Raw genomic sequence first — 22243 nt, 5'->3', positions numbered from 1 at the left:
GCATTTGCCTTGCCCCTGCCCCTCCTGGTAGATAATAGTGATTCTTCACTAGGAGGTCAAGTAAGCACCTCTGCCCCACTATACCCTTCATAGAGCAGCTGCTATAATTATGGTTTTCTGTTTTTTAATATGTTTCTCAACTCGAGCGAGGTGATTGGTTGCACAAAAGAAGTATATCCCATGGCTCATAACTTCGGGTGGAATCCGTCTGGTGTCCTTGCACTCATGATAGAGCTTTTGAAGAAGGGAGGGTGGTTACTTTTTGACACTATTCCCTTCCCTCTGAGTAGCCCCATGCTTCTTTCCACCCGGTTCTTGGGGATCTCCCAATGGTCTGGAGCTGCTTTACATTAGTGGTCACCACTATTGGATAAGGGTCAAACATATTGATGATAAAAATGAAGTTTTCAATGTTATATTTGTTTCGCATTTTGCATAATATGTGCTGCATATATGTGCTACATATTCACAGACATGAAACAATCTGTTCTTCCTTTGACTGAGAAACAGTACTTTAAATGATCCCTCTACAATGAGATTATTTATTACAAATTCTATCCCTTCTCCTCCCCCACCCCTTGTCCACAGAATGGAAGAAACGGTGAGAAATCTACTGCAACGTCAAGGATCACCAGAGGCAAACGGCGAAAAACCTGTGTCTGTAATAAAAGCTTATCAGGTAATACTGATATCAGTAAGCTCAATTGACCGCTTATGGTAACTGATATAATAATTGGATAATATAATGTGTATGGTTGGAGGCAGATGATTTAGGCTTTGATACAAAGTTTTATCTTCAGATGTTTGTCAAAAATATATTTGAGGCAGAAAGTACCCTTTATGAAGACTAGCCACAAAGTGTGAACTAAGTGGGAGAGAGGCAAGGTGTTGGCCATGGGAACCACAGAAGTGTATTAAAATACAGCTGAGGAAGAGGTGATTAAAAGTGACGCTTAGAACTGTTGCCTCTCTGAAAGGCTATTTCTCAGAGCTATCAGAAGTCATGATTTTTTGAGACTGCATGGCAAGGAAAGGGAAAGGCAATTTCGATATGTGGACAATAGAGAGAGAAAGAGGGAAAAGGAAGGAAGACAGATGGGGAAAGTATGCATGGAGACAGAGGGAAATTAATGTGATGGCTAGGCAAAGACAGGACGTAGCTGTGAAGAACTCTTCAGCCCTTTCACATGAAAATATATTTAAGTTTATTAATAGCTCTGTGTGTGAAATGCATGCATGCAGATGCTCGTGTGGATGTGGGGCTTGTGGCATATGCATGTAATTTATACATGGAGCTGCTCCTAAAAAAGGTTCAGAAATTTCAGCTGGTGCAAAATTTAGTGGCCAAATTGTTCACCAGAACAAGCAGTATCCTGATTTGGAGGTTACCAGTGCATATACAACAATGGTCAGGCTATCTTGGTCCAGAAACAGCCACAGCTATCTTGCCAGCTGAACCTGACAGAAAGTATTCCTAGCAACAAACAGTAGCACTCCCAGACTACAAACTTGCTGTTTCAAAGATAGTACACCACCATCCAAAGCAGGTTTGCATTTTATGGGTATGAGTAAGCAGATTGATTATGCACATGTGCATATATGTAGAGAACACTGGTTCTAGTATGTATGTTATTTATGTATGTATGTATATGCAAATAGTATGTAGTTTGCAAGTGTTTATATGGACCATGTGCACACAAGTGGATATATAAATAGTCATATGTGCAGAAGTACAGTATGTATAAGAAAGTATGCAGAAATCCTGGAATGCTTTCTTGTTGCCCTTCATCATAACACCAGTGGAGAAGCAATAGTCGTGGATATTTCAGCCGATAATCATAATCATAATTTATTTGTATGCCACCTTTCCATAGTAAACTATGTTCATGGTGGCATACAACATTTATTTATTTATTTTACAAAAGCCCTTAAGCATCCTCAGCAGCATGTATTTCCTGATTCACAGCAAGATCATTTCTGTTACCTTCAGCAGTAACAGTTGATGCTATAAGGAGGTGGCCAAAGGTGGACCTCCCTCTCTGCTCACAGTGAAAGAGATCTGCTATGTTCTGTAGCTCCTGGAAGACTGTTTGCGGGATCCTAGGATTGAACTGTAATTTTAATTATGTGTCAGTGCTGCCGTTTAGAAGTTACATAATGTTTCTTATCAGTGCCATAATGAAGGACATTAGTAAAATGCACCTCTAAGTTAAATTATGATGACCAGTTTTCCAATTTGTTTTTGATCAAGTGTTATAGGAAGAAATGAGGAAACGCAGGGTGCTTGTTTTGAATATGGCTCTCAGCAAGAGCTGATGAAACTATTCTATATTACCTCACACCATGCTAAGTTAGTTTTACTGTGTGCAGCCTGTTCAAATTAATATTTGAGTAGTCATAAAAGGTACTTCTTTGCAATAAACACTTTTGATCTATTGACCACCAGCTGCATATTTGTTTTTTGCTTCTCAAACCTAATTATTGTTCTGGGATATATAAAACTGAGTTCTTATTACAATATCAATATCCCTGACTCCAGAATAAATATTGCTGCTAATGAACTTTAAATGTTGCACGGTAGTCATGTCAGTGGAATAGTAATCAGATGTGCACAGAAACATGCATGTGTTATTGTTCTGTTAGGCCTTGTCAAGAGTTCTTTTAAAAATAGGAAGTTTTGAGGGCTTGCTTGTGGTAACTACATAAGTTTATAAACTACGCTTTTGCCATATACACTAATTTTTGAGTCATGGGTGCAAATAATATAATACTCAGCTACTCCTGGATTGATTTTGTATAGCGCTGTAACTAAGAGCAAAGTTACCTGAATATAAATTGAGAGATTAAATACAGCATGTTGTACATTTTCTGTATATTGATTACCGTACGTTTTGTGGAGCTCATCTAGCATTTTCCAAGCTTGGCACTTGGGTACGAGCTGGACTATGGGTGGTGTTCAACTAAGGGTTGCTCACATTAGACACATTAAATTAATGAGCATTACTAAGTTAGGTCCATTAGTTTCTATAGGTCTACTCTGAGTAAAACCTGGTTGAAATACCACCCTAGTAGGCTAGTGTTCCTTAGTTGTGGTCAAGAATGGAGTGAAATGTGGATCTCTAATTACCAGATGAGTCAGGATAAGATGATATGTCTTCTAGTGCTGTGCCTGGTGCAGATTGCACTGACTGCAATGGGTTCCTGAAGGCAAAGCACCAGTGCATCTGCTGCATGTAAATACAAAGAATATACACATAAGCTCTTCACAACTACTGCCCAGTGGCAACATGCCAGTGGCACATAGTCTTGTGCAGTCTATGTTACTTCTATCCACAAGACTGGGCTAGTCTAGAGTTAAGCATTTATAGATGAGCATGTAGCATGGTGCATGAGGCTTAAAATCACTCTTCCCCACTTCTTTCGCTACCACATTGCAAGGAGCCAAGTCATGGTTTCAAGGTGAATGTGCAGCATGCTGGTCCATGGGACTGAAATCAGGGTTGCTTCATTCTTCCCCCACTCCTAACATGGCTTAATGCCATATCTGAAAATGGGCATGGTTTTGTTTTCACCAAAGAAACCAGAAGTGGTAAGCAAATAACCAACTTTAGTTACAGCTCATTGTTCTTAGGAGAAAAGCAACACAGGAGTCCAGGTTCAGATTCAGGTAATAGCTTAGGTTCTGGCAGTGCGGTAGGAGCATGGGAGGAGCAAAGTGGTTGTGATGTTAGCTTGCTGCGCCAGTATGTTGTGCATTCATTTTAAAACCATAGTTAAGCTTAACCAGGCCACTAAGTTTAGAAGCTAAGCTTTGAAAACTGGAATTAGTTTTGCTTCTGTAAATGTTTGGCAGCACATCAGGTGCTTTTGCTAAAGTATTCTCCTCAGCCAAAGCTAAATCTATAGAGGGAGCACCAACTGAGCTTTAGTCTCCCTCCCCCCCCCCCCCCCCGGCAGCACCTACTGCTTATGATTTCCTAGCTATAGTTTTCAACTTCATTTTGAAGCTCTTTCTGGTACAAACAATTCCTTGTTCCAGTGTATATCTCCCCTGTGATCTTGGACAAGCCATACAATTTCTACCTCTTTGTAACTTATTTCCCTATCTTGAAAAGAAAGACAATATTATTTCACACCTCTCAGAATGGAAAAAGGGGGTACCTTCATTGGTGTCTGTGCAAATATATTCATGGCAGGGTCTTTGATGTTCCATTATGAACTTGAAAAGTGGCTCTGTTCGCAGAGGTTTGATGCAGTATGCAAAATTTTCTGATTAAAAATGAGGCAGCTTCAAGTGAAAATTAAAGCTTAAAAAGGTAAATGAGCTTGCTTTCAGTTTTGAATTAAATAAATATTCACATTTAATATGCAAAACACATGGAAACAAAAGCTGTTCATTTGGCACATCTCTGCTTCATATTTATAGTTGATTTTCAGAATCAGGACTGATGGTTGTTGGTGTTGGATAGAAGATAAAGTAATACTTTTATCTTTTCACATAAATATGCAAGGGGAATGTACGTAACTAGGAAGTATGAGAGAGCAGAAAACAAGTGAATGAGGCTGTAAGTAGCATTGTTAGGAAATTATTTATTTATTAAATATCAGTAGTGCTCTTCACCTGTGGATCACAGGGCAGTTTACATTATAAAAAGACAAAAATGCATAACATAATAACAAACAGAACCAACCAACGCCCCTCCCGACCCCAGTTTAAAAGGCCCTAGATTCTTTTATCAGCCTGTGAGAACCTGCTTCTTTCTGCTTATTATGAACAGAAACAGAAAAGACAGCACCAAAATATTGCACATCTTGCTCAGGTTTCCCACCTACTATTCTGACTTGTTGCTGATGGTGGTAAGAAATAGAAAGGAAGCAAACACAGTGTAATTACTAGGCCTGTTCTCAGGATGGTAGATGGAAAATAGAAGATTATTTTATGCTCAGGCTTTCAGAATCTCCCACAAAGGGGCTGTCTTTCTAGAAGAGAGGAGTTTGGCTTAGGGAACAGAGCAGAGTCGGCCCTGAAAGTAGAAATGACGAGTTATGGCACTGGCATAAAATCGGAATCCAAACTATGTGCTGAATGAAAGAAGTCAAAACTAGAGAACCCAAGCTTCTAGAAGAAAAACAGCACAGTTGACCTACCAGGTTGCTTTGTCTGTAGTTTTCTTCCTTCTGAAGTCTTTCTACAGATAAACAATGCTTTGACTCCATTGCAGAATGCCTCCTGTTAGTGATCATTCACTGACATGGCTCAGGCCTCATCACTGCTGCTATTGATGGTACACATGATGATGCTCTCTTGCCTGAGCCTTCATTTAGGTGGCCATTGTGTTTTGTTTTGTTTCTGTTTTCATGTTGTCTTAATAGTTCTTTGCTAATTACATAAGCACAAAATACAATGATGGTACTTCCATTGATGTGAGTATTTATCTCCTGCAGAAAAAAGGACAGTCACTAGGAAACAGACTGTTCCTGGGGCCATTGGTCATGTAAATGCTCATTATAGCTGCATTTAAATGGGTGATCTAGAGAAGTGTTTTTCACTATCAGCATTAATAAGAGCGGTTCCCTGTTTAACAGATTTAATTAACATTAGTATTGAACTTTTCTAAATATTTCATTTTACTCTGTTGCTTCCTTTTAGTCAAAGTACCTCTTAGGACTGAACGTTTTTCAACAGAAATAAATGTTGCTGATGGATGGAAGAGGCAATAAAAGCATTGTCAGAAAATTTATTAATGTAGCTCTGCAGAGCTGTTCAATAAGGATGATACCCTGCAATATTTAGAAGTGGTTTGAGTGAAGACTAATGTGAAGTAGATTTAGATTGATATGCCAGTGGTTGTAGGTTCATATTAGAGACATAAAGAAAACACTTTGTTCTCTTATCAATCACAGGCGTTTAATCTAGGAGATTTTACTGCTCACTCTGTGTATACTTTGTAAGTCAAATGCAGAGATGAAAAAGTGGAGTTTTATGTGTTCTTGCCTGACATCAGTAATGTTAAACTGTGAACAATTTAGGCTGTTTCTCTCAAACCTTCTGATTTATCTAAATCCTTTTCTTTTGCTTCAAATTTTCAGCAGCTTGTGTTGAGCAAAAACAGTTAGCTATACAAGAAAACATTATTCTTGCATCTGTGATAGGCTGTCTAAAGCAAACACATATTGTGTTCTGCTCTGTTGCCATAAGAATGTGAAGGGAATAGTAATAATGATAATGATGATGATGATGATAATAATAATAATAATAATAATAGTGAAAGGAAGTAAATGGTGTCCACATGCAGGTTTCAGAATATGTAAGTAAAATCAGTACTTTTATGCTGTGGACTTTTATACTGTGGATTCTGATTTTCTTTCCAAGTTAGCTAGTGCTCATAACTAGTTTAGCATTTTAATAACAACATACTGTTTAGCCCTGGATAATAGTATTAGCAGTCTGAAAGGTTTTCCTTTAATAAGGAGAAAAGGTTACAATTTTAAGTTCATTCAGAAAATAGAAACACAGAGGGTGCAGAAACCTCATCATTATATACTCTGCAAAGAACTGAACTGAAGGCAACCTGAAATTCACCAGAGATTCCAATGCATACCTTGGATTGGAGTGCATAAATGTACTTCTGCACTTCAAGTGTCCCTGATTTGGAATAGGTAAGAAGGGAGATTAAAAGTCCACATGCTAAAAATTCAGGAGGCACATCAGAATATCTCAGGTTGAAAAATATGTACAAGGCCATAACAAACTAATCTAAGCAATGCCTAAGGACAATAAGACCTTTGGAACAAAACAGATGATTCTGAGAATAAAATAAGACTTGAGAATTAGTAGCAAACTGCTGAAGCCTCCAGGTGTATCAGGGGGATGGCTATAGCTCCATGAGTAGAGCTGATTCACACCTCTCAATCTCTTGGCACAGTTGGGAAAGGCTGCTGTCTAAAAATCTGAGAGCCACTGCCAGTCATTGTCGGCCAAGTTTGGGGAACATTTTTCAACCTGTGGGCCATATTCCCCCATGCGCAACCTTCAGGCAGCCACATGCTAGTGGTGGGCAGGGGTCCGAGGCAAAATGTGGATTGTGCAAGAACTGTGGTTCTTGGTTTTGTTTAGTATCTTACATTCAAGTCACAAAACAGAGGTTTCTATACATGTGCACACAGTGCATCCATTCAGGCAAGTAAGGGATATTAGCACAGTTCAATGGACATTACGGCCAGGCAAAGCCACTAAATGAGGGCACAGAGCAGGACCAGTGAGAGGGGTAGCCTGGGGAGAGGGGTGTTGCCAGGGAAGATGCGGCCTAGGAGCCTTCCTTAGGTCAAGAGGGCTCCATTTGTTACCCAGGCCTGAGGTGACTCACCTCTGATGTAGGTAGTGTTGAGCTAGATGGACCAACAGTCTGACTTCAGTGTAAGACAGTTCCCTACATTACCTATGTGGGCTTTCTCTTTACAGCAATATGAGAATTCCTCACAATGAAATTACATGACACACTGGCAACTCATCTCATGCATTCCTCATCTACCCAACAAATAAATCATGGGCAGGAGCCTATGAGAGAGAAAGCTAACTGTAGAGTAAGCCTTCATAGAAAATGAAGTCACATGCTTTTCACGCAGGGGTACAATACCAGACAGTCTGCTGGCTTTGCTTGCTTCTAAGAACTTTGTGTTGTGTTTCAGCTTTGGGGTTTCGTCTTCACTCCCCGTTTCCCGCAACATGATTTTTGAATATGCTCTTATTATTTCTTCTCCCTACACTCCGTCTAACCTCATGAACTTTTTATGAGACAATAACAGAGATATATTCTTCAGAAGATCTTTTGAAAGGATTGGTGATTTGATTTTGATTTTATTACTTCTTTCCCACTTTTCCAACAACAAATGTTGAGCTCAAAGCAGCTCACAACAGCAGCAATAGCACTGTAAATCAACATAATATTTAAATTAAATAGCATGTAAATAAAACAAATTCCTCAAACAATTATTATACAATTCAATGCAAGCTCATAGTGATTCAAAGTATCGGGGGGGGGGGGGGGAGCGGAGCTGCTGAGCATCATATTCTCTCTTGGAAGGGGTGTCTTCATGCAGCGCAACAGTGTGATCCCAGTAAGATCTTTCATGGTTTTTAGTCTTTTCCACTCTAAGAGAAATAAATCACTTCTATGTTACTTTTGGAGAGTGGGGCAACAGGTTCCACAAAAGATACAGATTGTCTTTGGTGTCTTGTCTCCAAGTGGAATTCTTAAGATAACTCATTTCCTCTGTCCCTTCTGAGGAGTGCACCAGCCTCATCCTCTTTCTCATAACAGAGGAACAAGGCCGAGACAAAGAGCCACAGAGCCCTATAGCTCTTGCGCTTTGGCTCATGGAAGGCCCACACATCTGGCAAGGACCAAACTTTAAAGTATCTGAAGAGGAGAACAGATAAGTCCAATAAGCTTAGCAGGCTCCAGATGGAAACACACTACCTCCCAACAAACGTCCCCCTTGATAACCCTAATGCCTACATAGGCTGTTTATTAAAAATCGATACTTCACTCCAATGCTCTTGTTTTTCTTACATTTCTCTCCTATTTTCATTCCTTATTATTCCTTTGCCTTGTATTTTGTTCACATGCTCTTCATTTACCATTAAGTTCTTTTTCTCCCCATATGTGTCTTCACTTCCTTGGCTACGGTATATACTTTATTTTCTTTTATATATCATTTTTGGATCTAAAGTCATCTTAATTCCCCTATTATCCATCCCACAGTCCCACCTTTGAAGATGATGCTGAATGCACCACTAGTTTTTCCTAGGGCACAGCCATTCCTTAATCATCTCAGATCACGTTCAGTCCTTTTGATCACCAATCACCCAGACTCCCCCCCCCCCCGCAGCAACTGCAGATAGGATTCAACCACTTTATGAAAAGGAGAAAGGCCTAGGCATGACCCAAGAATATTGGTGACAGTACACAACCATCACCATCCCTAACTCAAAGGTTCAGAAAGAGTGAAGAGCATATCAAAAGGTCCCAAGATAAATCCCTGGTGTTTCAAGGTAGAGCTGCAAAGGACTCCAGCTTGAAACCCTGGAAAGTCACTGCCATTCAGTACAGGCAAGTCTAAGCTAGATAGACCAATGGTCCAGTTTGGTATAAAACTATGGCACTTCAAGCTAAGCTGCATTGGAAGTGTCTGGATGCTGAGGAGCTAACAGGGTTAGGACTAGGACAAAGTAGCATGTAGGCCTTATAAAAAGATAGCACACATTGGAAGAGAATAAACGTGCTTCTTGTCCTTTTCTGCTATTTAGATACCAGCTGGCAGTGGCCTTTAAAATAGCCTTGATTCAATTGCGTCATCACCCCCACCCGAAAACCTTTTCAATTTTTGATATAAACTGCTTGCTCCTTCACCATGATAGAAAAGGGACGGTACAAATTGTAGCCATCTGGTACTGAATAATGAAGCGTTGTAAGTTAATAAAGAAGGGCAAGCTTTTAAAATGTGCAAATCTGTGCAGAGTTGAAAATAGACATACAGAAAATGCATTGCACAGTTGTCTGTCAGGAAGTGGTTGCCCCTTACAGGTGCTCAAAAGATTCAGTGATGCAGTAATAAACTTCCATTCCTGATCTAGTTTCTTCCTAAAACTCTTTATCCCTTTCCTCATCTTTGTTCACACTATCAGTAGAGGATATTTCACGAAGAAAAAACTTTAAACCTTTCTATTTCATTGTGCTTTTTTATTAATTGTAGTTGGTATAATTAAGTGCTGCTGCTCAGTTTTAAGGGGGTGTAAGGCAGTTTTAATGAGATTGTGTTAATGGTGATTATTGTACTTTTATGAATTCCTCTTTGCTGCTTTGAAGGGACTATTATACTCTAAAAGGCTGGCATGTAAATCTTGTAAATAAATAGCGACTGCAAATGAACCAATAGAACATCTACACAATTAGGTTGTTCATGGAATTATATCCCTCATTATAATGGAAGAGTGACATCCCCCTTTCAATGTGATTATCATTTTCTTCATAAAATGGGAATATCATAATGTTTAGTTATAATTTAGTATTAAATAACCAAATAATATTTGGCTTAGGTGGAGGGAGATCAGTGCTCTGGAGTTTATGACAGTCAAAAGAAATCCCTGAACTATATCAAACTGGGCCTGAAATAGTGACATTTCAGAATTTAACAGTAACTTGTAGCTTTATACTAATTTACAATTTATGACTTGGCCTTAGCCTGTTTTGATAAATATGTTTGCTTTTGCTTTTTTGTTTTGTTTCTTTGGTCTGCATGGTAGATTATGACTTAATAATGGTATGGAGTTCTAAAACAACAGAAGGTATTGGGGCATAATTACAGTTCTTGTTACTCTAAATGTAACAATCCTGTCAAATATGCTAAAGAGAACATTTTCAAGATGGCCATGATTAAGTGGCATTGACTAGTATAGCATCTTAAATAGTGTGACATTAACTGTCTAAGAAGCTGTCTTTGGTAAAGATGAAAGGCTGACACTAAGTGTCTCTTATTTGATTGACATTCAAATGCTAATAATCAGAATAATTCAGTGGTGACCAATCCTTTACTAAGTGTGCCATAAGTCAAATCAAAAACTACATTACACCATGTGTTATAGACTTCAGTGCATTGAGATGGTTTTGTCTTTAATTGATGAGCCAAAAGTACATGTCACAGTGAAGGCCATGGGCTCTCCTGTTAATTAGGAGTTTGTCAGAGAGACCAGTTATATACAAGTGGACAATATGTTCTCCTACAAAATTTATCCCCATGGAAACTTCATCCTGCTGCAGAGAAATCTAGTAGCAATGTCACACATTTTATGTCTTTTTAAAGCCATTAGTAGTTAACCAATACTCTTATAGCCTGATACTATTCATGTTTTATTAGAAATGAGACTAGTTGTTTTAGTACAACTGCAGATTTAATTTGAAAAATGAATATCCTGGTCAGGCCACAGACCTATATTGTGGTAATGATGGGACTAGCAAATTGCAATCAATCTATACATACGTGTATTGAACACAGTTGCACATCTTCTATTGATTTATTGAGAAAAGGGATTGGCATTGAAAGCTCACAGCTCACCTGTGTCTCTTTTTTGATTTGTTATTTCATTCTGTTCTGTTTGTTTTCTATAAATTTGTTCAGCATCAACTTTTTCTAGTATTACTTTTGTGCCATATGCGCCCCCAATGTATTTCTTATTTAGTTGACATTCAGTGTGAATTTTCAACTCTGCTAACTTGGGCTACGTGCCAAAAAAGAAAAGGCCTAGAAGTATTTATTTATTTATTTATTTATTTATTATACTTTGTCTAAGGATTGCTTTCTATAAAACCGTAAGTCATACGTATCTGCCATGCACTTTGAAAATAAGTCTCTTTTATCCCAACTCTCTGGCAAAATTCTAGGGTCATGGTATATGCCATCATTTGAAAAACATATGAATTCAGTGAAATGTCTTTGTGAGAACTTTTGCCCGACACTAGTACTTATTCATTTTGGCTTTCTATCTTGTACCTAAAAAGTGTGGTCAGTGTTTGAATGGCACTTACTATGAACTGTTGTTTGATCATTATTTTTTAATGTATGCCTGAATGAATGAGCTTATTTTAATTGCTTTACAATAAATGGATTGTCAGACAAGATTTAATTATTGGCTCCAATTCAGAGTACCATGCAGCTATGTTTAGTCATGTTGTTTTCTTCCTTAACAGCTTTGTTTGTGTGCTGAATAACAATATCCTTTTGGAGATTTGGTAGTTTGAAAAGCATGATAATACCAGTGTACGTGGCATTAGGTCATATAAGGCAAGCCCTTATCCAGGGAGATGACAGCTATGCTGGGTAAACACATGGGGCAGAATCCTGGGGTGGTAGACTGTATCACCTTGGTCTCACAGGTGGGAAATCCATTCTGCCATCTTGTTCAGTGCATGTGTAGACTAGAACTTGCACAACAGAAAGGAACAGCAAAGGAAGGGGAGGGATGGAAGGAAGGGGAGGGAGGGGAAAAGATGCAAGGGTAAGAACAGATGGACATGGGGGGTGTTCCAAACATTTTCATGATCAAAAGTGAGGGGCCTGGGAGTATTTTGGAATGCTATGTTCGTTTTGATTGCACAAGGAAAGTGTTTATGCATACATCAGCATTTGTGCATAATGCAGCTTCTAGCATGGATTGTTGTTTATTTATTATATTTATTATTACATTTATATCCCATCTTTCTTCTAAGGAGATCAAGGTGGTTTACACAGCTCTACCCCCCTCTCCATTTTACCCTTGCAACAATTTTGTGAGGTAGGTTAAGTTGAGAGATAATGACTGGCCCACAGTCACCCAGATGAGCTTCCTGGCTGATTGGGGGTTTGAACCCTGATCTTCCAGATGCTAGCCCTGTGGCTCTCAAATGGTGTGGCGCACCACATTGATGTAGCAGGAGGAAATGGGAATGTGCTGGGCAGATTCAAGGGCAATCAAACTCATTGAGCTTATGTACTGTACATACTTAAGGCTCATATGTAACAGACTCGTTTATAATTAAATTTTGAGAATGATTCATATTCTTATGTAGCTTCATTGTTTTATACTTTCTGGATGTCCCATGACCATATTATAAAGTAGCTGTGTTCTGTGTTATAAATCAAGCACTGCTAGCTGTTGTTTCTTTTTGTTTCCAATATATTTCTTACCAATAAAAAATTTGGTGCGGCACGAGCAATTTTTTATTCTGAAAGTGTGGCCCAGAGGGAAAGAAAAGAGAACCACTGTTCTAGCCCAGCACTCTAACCATGTGCAAAAGATATCTGGATATATGTGATTCTGAGAATTTTGAACACTTCCCCCCTCCCCCAATATTTGACTACAAAGCTGGTATATATGGAGGCAAGTGAAGTTGTAGCTCGAAGCATATACAAATATTTTGTGAATAGGAATTATTAATATCTCTGCTGGTACCTCTGGGAGGAAACACAATATATAGGCTAAACATGGGAGGCATCTGTATGACAGGGTTTAACAAACAGAAATACCTATCATAATGCAAAAGGAGTTAGAAACCTAAATACACTGGGCTGTATCCATTTATGTTCCTTTGCTGACAGAAGGCTCTTTAATCCAGTTGAGGCTTCAGGGACCAGAAAGTGATTTAGCTGATTCTCCCTTTTCTCTGCAGCTCCCCAGAGCACCTTCCGTGCTATTTGAAAGAGTCCACCAATCCTCTGCAACTGATTTTTTTTTCTTGTGGGGTGTATAGAGGACTGTAGAGGAGAGGAATCAGTGAAAATTGCCTGTCTATTTACCACAAGCAGAAGCCTCCATGTGATCAAAGAGACTTTAGCCAGTGGGTGGGCACAGTTGTTTACAGCACTCGCATCTGAAAAGTATTTATTTATTGAGAGTATTTGTACCCTGCTCTTCAGCCAAAAGTGTATTTTTGTAAGCAACCCTATTTTGACTAGAAAACTGTATCACAGAATTATGAGAAGTATTAATTTCAAGGGGTAACCATGTTTTGGTTTGCACGGTGGTTCAGGAAGTGTGAATTGGGTAGATTCACATTAAAATGTGAGCCAAGCAAATTTTCCACCTAACTTGACCATGAGCAAGGTCTTAATTCAATTGTGGGGAGGTGAGGAACACATTGGCTTCTTTACAAAACAAAAAACACCATGCACTCATGGGCTAACTGCAGGGTTAAAACATAACCTTTGATCTTAGGAATTCTATATGTGTAATATTATCTTTTCACATTGTGAGTTTCTTTATTCCTACAAGCGGCAGCTATGGTTGTACAGTGGGGTGAGGGAGGACTTCACATCTTGATTGTGATGGCTTCTATTTTGCATTTCTGAATACTACATTGGAGAGAAGATGAGAGGACAAAGGGCCATTGTTTTTGGTGGTACCTGTGTGGTGGTTGTAATAGAAAGCTCTGGAAAGGAAAGAAACAATGGACAATGAGTACAGTACTGTCATTTTAAATGATAATTCAGGAAAACGCCATATCTCATTGCAGGGTATACGCTGTGTATATATTTAAATATATGCATGATGTTATTGCATGATATATTAGATGTCACACTTCCACAAAGTTTTGAAACATGCCTACAATGTGTGTACGTGTGATATTATAATTACATTGCTTATTCTTTGTATTGTTTTTACCATTTTACTGATGAAAAAATACATTGATCTTTTAGGAAACCTTTACTCACGAGAGCAAGAATCCTAAAACAGTGGTGGAAGACATTTGCATGTCAGTAGATAAAGATTCAAGGGATGAAAACAGCAGCGCTGAAGAGGAAAAGGAAAAGACAAAATTATTGCTGGAACGGCTGAAGGCTCTGGAGGTAGGATAAAAAGGATTTTTTGCATAAGGGGGGTCTTCACTTTTATTGGTACTGAATCGTAGAGCAGTATAAATCTTAACTTTCTCAGTTCACCTAAGCACTTGTTACAAAGTATTTTTTGATCACGATTCATTAAACCAAGATGAGCGAAATGCTCTGCATTGGAACCATTGAAATGATCTCTCTCTAATGTCAAGGATCATATATCCTTAAAAAGAAAATTCATAAATAAATTTAACTTGTTTCAAGCTTGAGGCTAGCTCAAACCCACAGAGACTACAATACAGAAGCCTAAGTCTTTACGATTTAGTTTCAGGTGTTCATTTTAGGGCAAAAATCACAAAGGGGCTCCACTGTATCCTCCCTACCTTCCCGTCTTCTTAGTGCAAGGAGTGAGGGCCCCAGCAAACTCCTGGTGGACCCAGGTCTAGGAATTATTCTCCTCAACGTGCTCTTGGGGGAAACTGCTTTTCTAGATCCATTTCAATAAGGGCTTAGTTGGTGGTTCCCTAGAACAGATGGATTGGGGGGTGTTAATTATTATTATTATTATTATTATTATTATTATTATTATTATTATACCCCAATCATCTGGCTGGCTGTGTTTGGGGTTACCCTCCCTCTGAAGGAGCAGGTATGCAGCTTGGAGGTAGCTTTGGATCCTTTGCTGTTGATTGAGGTTCAGGTGAGCACAGTGGCACGGAGTGCCTTCCATCAGCTTTAGCTGGTGGCCTAGCTGTGCTCCTATCTGGACAGGGATGTCCTATCTGGACAGGGATGTTGTCTATCCTCTGGTATGCTGTAGGTTAGATACTCTGAATATGGTTCTGATACTTTAGCTGGTGCAGAATTCAGTGGCTGGGGTGCTCACCATGGCAAGACAGTTTGAGCATACTAACTGATCCTGGCCTGACTGCAGTGGCTGCCAATTAGCTTCCAAGCTCAATTCAAAGTGATAGTTTTGACTTATAAAGCCTTAAATGGCTCAGGACCGCAGTACCTCAAAGACTGCCTCTCTCCTTACCCGGACCCTGAGATCATCATCTTTGTGTTCCTCCTCCACAAGAGGGCTGGAGGGTGGATACACAAGAATGAGCCTTTTTCTGCAGTGGCTCCCTGTTTGTAGAATGCTCTCCCAAGGGAGATACAGCTGGCACCTTCATTGTACACCTTTAGGTGTCAGGCAGAAATGTTCTGTTCTACCAGGCCTTTGGCTGATTAACAACTTTTAAATGTGTTTGTGGGAGGGGTGGGGGGAGGAAAGTTACTGCTTTGTTTTTGTTTTTATTATGTTTTAATTTTACGGTATCTTGCATTTTTATGTTGTGAACCGCCCTGAGATCTACGGATGAAGTATGGTATACAAATTTAATAAATAATAATAATCATTTTTATGGAGAATGGGGACCAACCCTATGAGATTCTGAGGTGCCCATTTACTTAACCCAAGGGTGGCTTGTCAAGCAAAATACTAGTTCTGTTTCAACATATGTGTCTGAGAATGATAGACTAGACACACACACACACACACACACAGCACAGCACAAATTCTGTATTCAAATCTTTAACACCCCATTTTAAAGAGACTTAATCATTTCTTGTCCATTTATCATGCTGCAAATAATTATATTTCATAGCTTCATGCTCTTGTGTACATCACTTTATAAAGTCGATACTTAACTATTTCTAAAAGAAATTATTGAGGGTATTTCAGTTGAACAAAATAAAAGTAAAAATTATAATTGCATATTGAAGAAAAGAAAGAAAGGTATATCAATATATATGCAAATAACTACTATTTCATGCATTTTTGAGTAGTATATAGGCATATAACAGTTATTATTATCCAAATACATATACGGGAGAAACGTGCTAGGAGGAAGGCACACTTGGCAAATCCACACCGTGATCAACTCCTACCCAGGAACCAATGTCCCCAGTGTGGAAGGACGTGTGGATCCAGAATTGGCCTCCACAGTCACTTACGGACTCATTGTTAAAACCGTGTTTATGGAAGACAATCTTACTTGGCTACGGGTGATCGCCAAAGAAGAAGAAGATGGTTATTTATAACCTACTATATTTTTATTAACTATAAATATCATTATAAAAGGTAAAGGGACCCTTGACCATTAGGTCCAGTCGTGACCGACTCTGGGGTTGCGGGGCTCATCTCACATTATTGTCCAAGGGAGCCGGCGTACAGCTTCCAGGTCATGTGGCCAGCATGACAAAGCCGCTTCTGGTGAACCAGAGCAGCACACGGAAACACGGTTTACCTTCCCACTGTAGCGCTATTTATCAACTTGCACTTTGACGTGCTTTCGAACTGCTAGGTTGGCAGGAGCTGGGACTGAGCAACGGGAGCTCACCTGTTGTGGGGATTCGAACCCCCAACTTTCTCATTAGCAAGCCCTAGGCTCTGTGGTTTAACCCACAGTGCCACCCGCGTCCCTTAAATATCATTATATGATATTCCAAATATCATTATATTTGTCCTTACAGTCTATGTCTGTAAGCAATCCATTCATAAGTTGCAAGTGTTATCAAATCTTAACTTAGGTTCACATAATATGTACAACTTCTGCTGTTTACTAGTATGACTGCTCCTCCACCCCCTTTAAAGGTCAATATTTACTTAGTGGGTTGATGTTCCATGCAGACCTTTCTTTCCAATATACTTTCCAATATATTTCCAAAAAGTTCTGTTAGCCTAGTTTTTCACCTGTGTCCGTATAGCTATTTCGGTTCTTCATTTCCTTTCTGATGATAGAAAGTTGTTTAATGAAGTCATAGCTTTTTATCAATTATAGTCAATTGCCTTGAAGAGGGGGGAGGGAAGCCCACAGTAAACCTGGCTATTGGAAGGTCACCGAATAGGATTTCTTCATTGATTCCAGTTTTGTGCTACAGCTTGGTTTTAAAAAAGTGCCAATACTTCCAGAATTAATCTACACAAGCAGTTTTAAGGAGTAATCCATGATGAAAAATGAACTACAGGACCAATGTTAATAGTATCCAAAGATAATTAAAATAAAGTGTTGCTAATTGTATGTTGGTTTAATGTTATATATCCTTACCCTTGTGTATTTGAGCTTGGTAGATATAAATTTTTATGTCATGCACTGGAAGCTCTGAGGTTTATTAATCAAGAGACACACATTTTATTAGTTGTGCAATTAGTGGGTTTAATCCTTTGGTATTTGGAGAATAATTAATCTTTGTATTTAATTAGTGGGTTTGAAAAAAACAAAAATAGTTATTCATTAATTCTTCTAGTGCGGATGTTGGAGTTTTGGTATCATGTTTTCAAAATGTTTTCAGGCATGGGGAAGTAGGCAGCTAATTCACTTGCACAACGTATATGAGATGTAGTTTCTCTTCTCTCTTTCTATAATTATAATACAGTGGTACCTCTGGTTAAGAACTTAATTCGTTCCAGAGGTCCGTTTTTAACCTGAAACTGTTATTAACCTCAGACACCACTTTAGCTAATGGGGGTCCTGCTGCCGCCACACCACTGGAGCACGATTTCTGTTCTCATCCTGAAGCAAAGTTCTTAACCCAAGGTACTATTTCTGGGTTAGCGGAGTCTGTAACCTGAAGCGTTTGTAACCCGAGGTACCACTGTATATAGGTGTGGGCACTCATAGTCATTATTTGATGCCATGATGAATATTATCTCCCAGCCTGATGACCCTCAGGGCCAGATTGTACAGTTCTTTCTGTACCAGTCTTCCAAGGTGGAATGGAGAATTATGCCGCATCCTCTAGACAGTTTAAATAATCCAAGTGAACATTGGGAGCAAGACCTATATTATCAAGAATGTGGTCGTGCACAATGGGTGAGAGTGATGATTGTCTCTGTCTACTAAAATCCCACAGCTTTCCAGACACTGCACTTCTTTTGCTCTAAACATGGAAATCATAACATAATCCTGATAATTCTGAGAACCGTAGGCAGAGCACAACCCATCCTGACTGGAACTTTTATTTTTATATCCCGGTGAGCAGACTCGGAACAAACTGGAATTGGCTAGTTTCTGTTTTTCCTGGTGAAAGTAGGAAATCTGAACTACCCTTCATTACTAGTTCTGGATTAAGGGTTTTCCTCCGAGATACCCCCTTTCCTGATTTTCTCCCTCTTTTTTTCTGCTCTTAGTTATATATTCAGTTAAAGTCTTTGTTATACTTCTCTGTTGGGTTGGTTAACACATGCTGCTCAGGTGTGCTTGCGGTATATATGGCGTCCTTCTCCCAGAGGAATAATTAATTGAAGGTGGACATTTATGTGCCTAGGAAGAGGGAGAATCCACTGCTTTACAGCCATCAGGAAGAGTATGTAGTGTACAAGTATGGCAGTCTTCCCAGTTTTTCAAAAATGGTTGTATTAATTTAACAGCATCACCATACTCTTTTACATATAAATTGTGTTAATGCAGCCACTTGAGGAGAGCTAGCCATCCTGGACTGCAGCAGTTTCTCACTGTCACTAGGTGAGCATTGCCTTCCCATAGAGGGTGGGTGGGTATCATCTTTAACATATATACTACTCCCTTGAGGTGAAAGGAGTGGAAGCTATTCATGTTTTTTCTTTACAAAATACTTTTGAAAGTCCTCCCAAAGGTAGCCATTCTTTCTCCCAGAATTTTGTAATTCTATGCAGCACAGATAAAACTAAAGTATGACTTAAGTTCAGCATTTGCCCTTCCTAGCCGTTCAGTCAGTCATCTTTTTCTATTCTTTATCTCCCTCTGCCAATTCTATTTCTGCTTTAGTGACTGATAAATTCTGTACATTTGCAATCTAAGGGAACAGATGATAATTAACAAATAGTTCCTACTCACTTATACTCTCGATGCCCAGAATTCTTGTCAAATTATGATTTTTTAGATATCACAGCTCCCTTGTGTCATGAACATGCGTTGCTTAGGAAATCCCATTTAATTTACTTCCCTAGTTACAATAAAAAACCTTATAGTTGATACAAAGTAAAAAATATTCCCCTGTGATATGGCCTTCTAAAAGAGATAAAACTTTTATGAAGTAGCTCTTTCGTGGTCTTTTCTCTTGATTGTGGTCTTTTAAAAAAAGGTACTGAATTCGGTTTCTTATTTTGTGTGGGGAAAAGAAAAGAATCTAAAAACCTCCGCATATATGGGCACCATCACATGGTAGGCAATGGACATGATTCTTGTAGGGACACTGATGGTAAACTGGAATTTCCTGCAGAAAAAAATAGAGTAAAATGGAGTTACTGGCTTTACACGTTTTTGTGTATACACATGGACCCCTGAGAACCAAACCCTCACTTATTATGTGAGTTACCTGTATTCGAATAAATAGAGAGGTTGAAGGAGAAGAGACTCTAAAGGCATACGTCATGCAGTAGGTGCCCTTTCAGTGTGATGGCAGCTACATGGTACTACTACAGGAATCTGCTTTACACCAGGTCATCCAAGTGCTTCATCTAGCTCAGTACTATCTATGTACAATGAATGATAGCAGTTCTTCACAGTTTCAGACAGGAGTCTTTTCCATCACCACCCAGAGATTCTGGGGACTGAACTGTAGACCTTTTGCATGCAAAGTATGTGCTCTTCCACCAAGCTGCAACCCTTTCCTCTCATGTAAGTGCTATATACCAGTACATATACATATACATATACAATACAATTTATATATCTCTTTATTGTAAAGAAAAATCTCAAAGTGGCTAATATGGCCTCCTCTTGTTTAAATCAGACCACAGAACACGAAGAGAGATATTGTGGGGAAACTTTTATAATTAAATAAATACCTAAACAAGAAGACAAACCTTAAGGATTTGTGGCAGTTATTGGAAAATAAATACATGGTAGAGCAGATACTCAGCAGCAAAATGAGATCTATTTGAAAAAGTATTACCCTTAACTTCCTTAAGGATCATTCTCAGTTGCTTACACAGCCCTTAGCAACATTGTTTTCCTAGCACTCACCTCTCCTTCCCTTGCCCTTCCAGACCTTTTGTCACCAACACTCAATCCTCAGGGCCTTTGTAAGATTTTCATCCAGTCCCATCCTGGCACCAGCCCTCAGTTCTCTGCCTGCCCATTTGTCCTCCAGCACCCAGATCTTAAATTAACCTAGGTGTGATGTTTTCCCCAAACTGTTTGTTTTTCATGCGTTGTCAAAATCTTTTGACTTGCTGTGTCCCTATAGCAGTTAGAATGTTTGCCAGAGTTCAGTGGCCTTGCAGCTGCCTGCATACATACACAAGTGATTTTTAAACAGAGATTTGGATAGATATTCCAAGTGAATATGAAATACACCTCTCACCCACCCAATATCGTCTAGCCCCTTTGACCATTTACAATACCAGTGCAAACATGATGGGAAATCTAAAACTACTTCATGAAAGTGCCCCCCCCAACCAAATAGCAGTGGCAAATTCGTTATGAATTTTCAATAAAAATAGTAATTCAGAAAAACGGCTTGCTGAGTTTTCAGATCTTCAAACGTCGTTTGAACTTAAGCAAGACTCTTTTGTTGTTTGCTTTACTGCTGCTCGTTCATGAAACTCACTGAGTAGCCTAGTCAGGATCTTCTGTCAGCTGCTAGTCCCTCTCTTTTGTATGCTGAAACTTCAGCTTTGGGGTTGCAAAGTAGCACATGATCCATTCATGAAACAAGATTCATTCTGACTGTTTGTCACAAACTGACTGAGTCCAAGTTACTTAATAGTAAAAAGACAGTATTAGCAGCAGTAGTGCTGGTAGTAGGCAGAGCAAAGACTTGCTGTGATGGTAGAGCAGAGGTGTCCTGCCCGCTGCACTACCCAGTTCCACCAGTGGGGGAGCTCAGCCATCAGTAGAGAAGTCTTGCCCACAAGGAGCACCCCAAGGTGCCTGTCCATACTGTGGGCAAAATATGTTGTTGGTAGTATCACTGCTGGCTGTTAGCCAGTAGAAACCCTAGAAACAGGCATTTAGGGGAAGGGGGGCACCACAAGGGAGCTGGCACAGCAAAAAGGTATTTCCTTTCACCCCTGCCCTTCCATTCTAGCTGATGTGAGCACCAGACCTGTATATGCAGTGCTGACTGCACTGATCCATCAAGCTCCACTTCTGTTTGTCAGGAGTCATTAAAGCATCCTAAATCAATTTTTTTGTGTCATTTAGTCAACATAAGTAATGAAGGTATGTTCAAGCTAACAAAAACATTGCTCTTTTGTCTAGCAAGTTTCTACAATAGTGGCTTCCTTTTTGCATATGAACTCTGCATCATTCATGAGCTGCACCACTTGTGATACTGGTCCAGCACATGCCCTAAATGAGGCATGGAATGATATAACTGCACATTGTCCAATGGCTTTTGTTCAACCAGAAGGAACTTAAATATCTACTTCTACCTTGTCGTTCAGTGCTGACCAATTACTTCTGAAATGACAAACCTGCTTGTGCTAGGCACTAGTTTATATATGGCTGCATGAGGGAATAGGAAAGGGCACATTTACACTCTTCCCATGGCAAAGGATAAAAAGTGCTTGTATATAAGTGACCGAAGGCTGTATTCAACCTGGCTTTTCCAGACCAAATTACAAAAAAAGTGGAAAGCAGTGAAAATGTATAATCTTGAAGGTTTCCAGTGAAAGTCTAATTTTATGTGTGAAAAATCTCATTGCTTCTGGCTGAGTTAAAGTCAGCAAAAGTTTGCTGAACTACACTTGACCTATTTTTTGCCAGCGAATAATTTCCAAACACCTTTACTGATATTCCAACATAGTTGTTTGCTTCCCTCTGTGCAAATCATTATGATAAATATTTCTTCTTATAATAAATACCAATTTTTGTCTATCTACACAGAACTCTAATAGTGTGTT

At 39.2% G+C, this 22243-nt stretch overlaps 1 protein-coding gene across 10 annotated transcripts in view; it reads left to right on the top strand.

Moving 5' to 3' along the window:
- Positions 1-22243, top strand: part of NCKAP5 (NCK associated protein 5) — a 556514-nt gene that overhangs the window by 353399 nt on the left and 180872 nt on the right. For all 10 annotated transcript variants that reach the window (XM_035130314.2, XM_035130220.2, XM_035130308.2 and 7 more), the window contains 2 exons: positions 589-679; positions 14233-14382. In XM_035130314.2, the coding sequence (XP_034986205.2) occupies positions 589-679; positions 14233-14382 (241 nt within the window). The remainder of the gene's footprint in view (positions 1-588; positions 680-14232; positions 14383-22243) is intronic.

Source organism: Zootoca vivipara, chromosome 1 (assembly GCF_963506605.1).
Source record: "Zootoca vivipara chromosome 1, rZooViv1.1, whole genome shotgun sequence".
NCBI lineage: Eukaryota > Metazoa > Chordata > Lepidosauria > Squamata > Lacertidae > Zootoca > Zootoca vivipara.
The sequence above is the reverse complement of the archived record's forward strand: the minus strand, read 5'-3'. Positions and strand labels throughout refer to the sequence as shown.